At 23.3% G+C, this 2,004-nt stretch overlaps 1 protein-coding gene across 1 annotated transcript; it reads left to right on the top strand. All coding sequences in view use genetic code 6, as the record gives it.

Annotated features, from left to right (window-relative positions):
- Window positions 1-606: 606 nt before the first annotated feature.
- Window positions 607-1,650, top strand: TTHERM_002653392 (DDE family endonuclease; the record flags this gene model as incomplete). Its single annotated transcript, XM_012795118.1, has 1 exon — window positions 607-1,650. The coding sequence occupies one exon, from the start codon at window positions 607-609 to the stop codon at window positions 1,648-1,650; it is 1,044 nt and encodes a 347-aa protein (XP_012650572.1).
- Between the last annotated feature and the right edge of the window lie 354 nt (window positions 1,651-2,004).

Here is a 2,004-nt window from a genome sequence, read left to right on the forward strand (position 1 = left end):
ATTATTTTATATTTTTTAAAAGTTTTTGAATATAAAATAGGTAGTTAAATATTTATTTACTTTTTCAATATTAGCTATTTTCACTATACAGCGGAGAGATTTAATAAAGTAAATATATAAAAATAAAAAGTAATTTAAAAATCATATTATCTCTATTATTAACAATGCACTTTAGCAATATAAAATTTGAGATGACTAATTTAAAAATAACAATTTATAGGTACCTCCAAAAAGTTTTACCGATTTTTTTGAAAATTAATAGAATTCATACTATGGTTATCAGAAAAGCCAAATTATATTATTATCAGATTATATTGAGGATTTACTTTATTTATACCAAATTCATGTTCAATGTGAAAGAGAGTTTGTTTATGATTTCAAAAATATCTAATCATTCAAAAAAATTTAAAAAACAATGAAATTTGAATTATGTTTTCTTTAATACACAGACTCTATCTTATTTAAATTTTTGTATATTTTCTTTAATTGTTCATTATCAATTAACCAAGAGATTGGTTAAACAATATATGCGCAAAGTAGAAGTTTCAATTCTATCTAATTTACTTTTAATAGAAAATAATAAGAATCTAAACTATTTATTTTGATATGGAGGAGAAATCTGGAGTACTAACTCCTTTTGAAAAGGGATTAATCATAGGTATGAAGATGGCAGAATGTAGTGTTTAGTTTATTTAAAACGAATTAAAGTAAGTTGAGGTCAATATCTGTGATAAAACTATATATAATGTTTGGAATAAATGGTAAACTCAGAAAACTTATGAAAATGATTATTTAGGAAACTGTGGTAGACCAAAAGTACTTTCAAAAGAGAGTGAAGAGCAGTTAATTTAATTTGTTGGAGCAAACCCTACTGTTAGTTGGAAATAGCTTGAAGATAACCAAATARCCAATCCATAATAAGTTAGTTAATAGACCTTAGTGAGAACTTTAAATGATAATGGCTTTTAATAAATTGTTAGACCTAAAAAAATCTTTATGTCAGAAGAAAATGCGAATGTGAGACTTAAGTGGTGCAAAAATATGTCATTACACGGAAAAAGAATATTAGATAATGCAATATATAGTGACGAAAGTTGGGTCTATTATAGCCATGTTCACAAATAGTATTACTGGACAAAAGATGATTAGGAAATTGAGTATGAGAATTCTTAAATAAAATATAAATGGCCAAAAAAAGTCATGATTTGGGCCTCAATTCATAGAAGTGGACCATTAAGCTTATATTTTATTGAAGGAAATATGAATTAGCATTAATATTTAGACATCCTTTCAGACTTTTTCATTGAAAATAATTTCCTTACTTATACATAAGATAGCTATTTTTAATAAGATAATAGTACATGCCATAAAACAGCTATTATTGATAATTTTTTCTCAAAAAATAAAATAAATGTACTTTAATGGCCACCAAACTCTCCCGATATCTCACCTATCGAGAGTGTATGGTTTACATTAAAGAATATAATTAACTAATAAATTGATGAAATTGACAGCTTTGAATAATTCAAATCAATAATTTAATAAACTTTCTTAAAAAATAAAAAAGTCAAAGATTCAATTTAAAATAGTATAAGAAAGGTTCCAACCATATTAGAAGGTATCATAAAACGTAAAGGTTATCCCTAATGAAATAATTATACTATTCTTATATTCAGTATATGTAACCCCTTGTATTTATTTGAATGGAAAAAATCAGTAAAACTTTTTGGATGTACCGATATTATTAATAGAATTCTTATAATGATGATTTAAAATGGTTTATTTAATATCCAACTTTTTTTTCATGTTTTTACATATGACTAATATAACTTTTATAATTAGTGTAAGGATTAATATCTCTATCTTCAAAACAATTTTTTTGACTACAATAATATTTATTATCTTTAATATTTAGAGTTATATTACATTTTGGTTTATATTATTATATTTTAGTTTTTTCAATTAAATCAATCTAATCTTATGTTATATTATTATATTTACTAA

This window comes from Tetrahymena thermophila, assembly GCF_000189635.1.
Source record: "Tetrahymena thermophila SB210 genomic scaffold scf_8255780, whole genome shotgun sequence".
NCBI lineage: Eukaryota > Ciliophora > Oligohymenophorea > Hymenostomatida > Tetrahymenidae > Tetrahymena > Tetrahymena thermophila.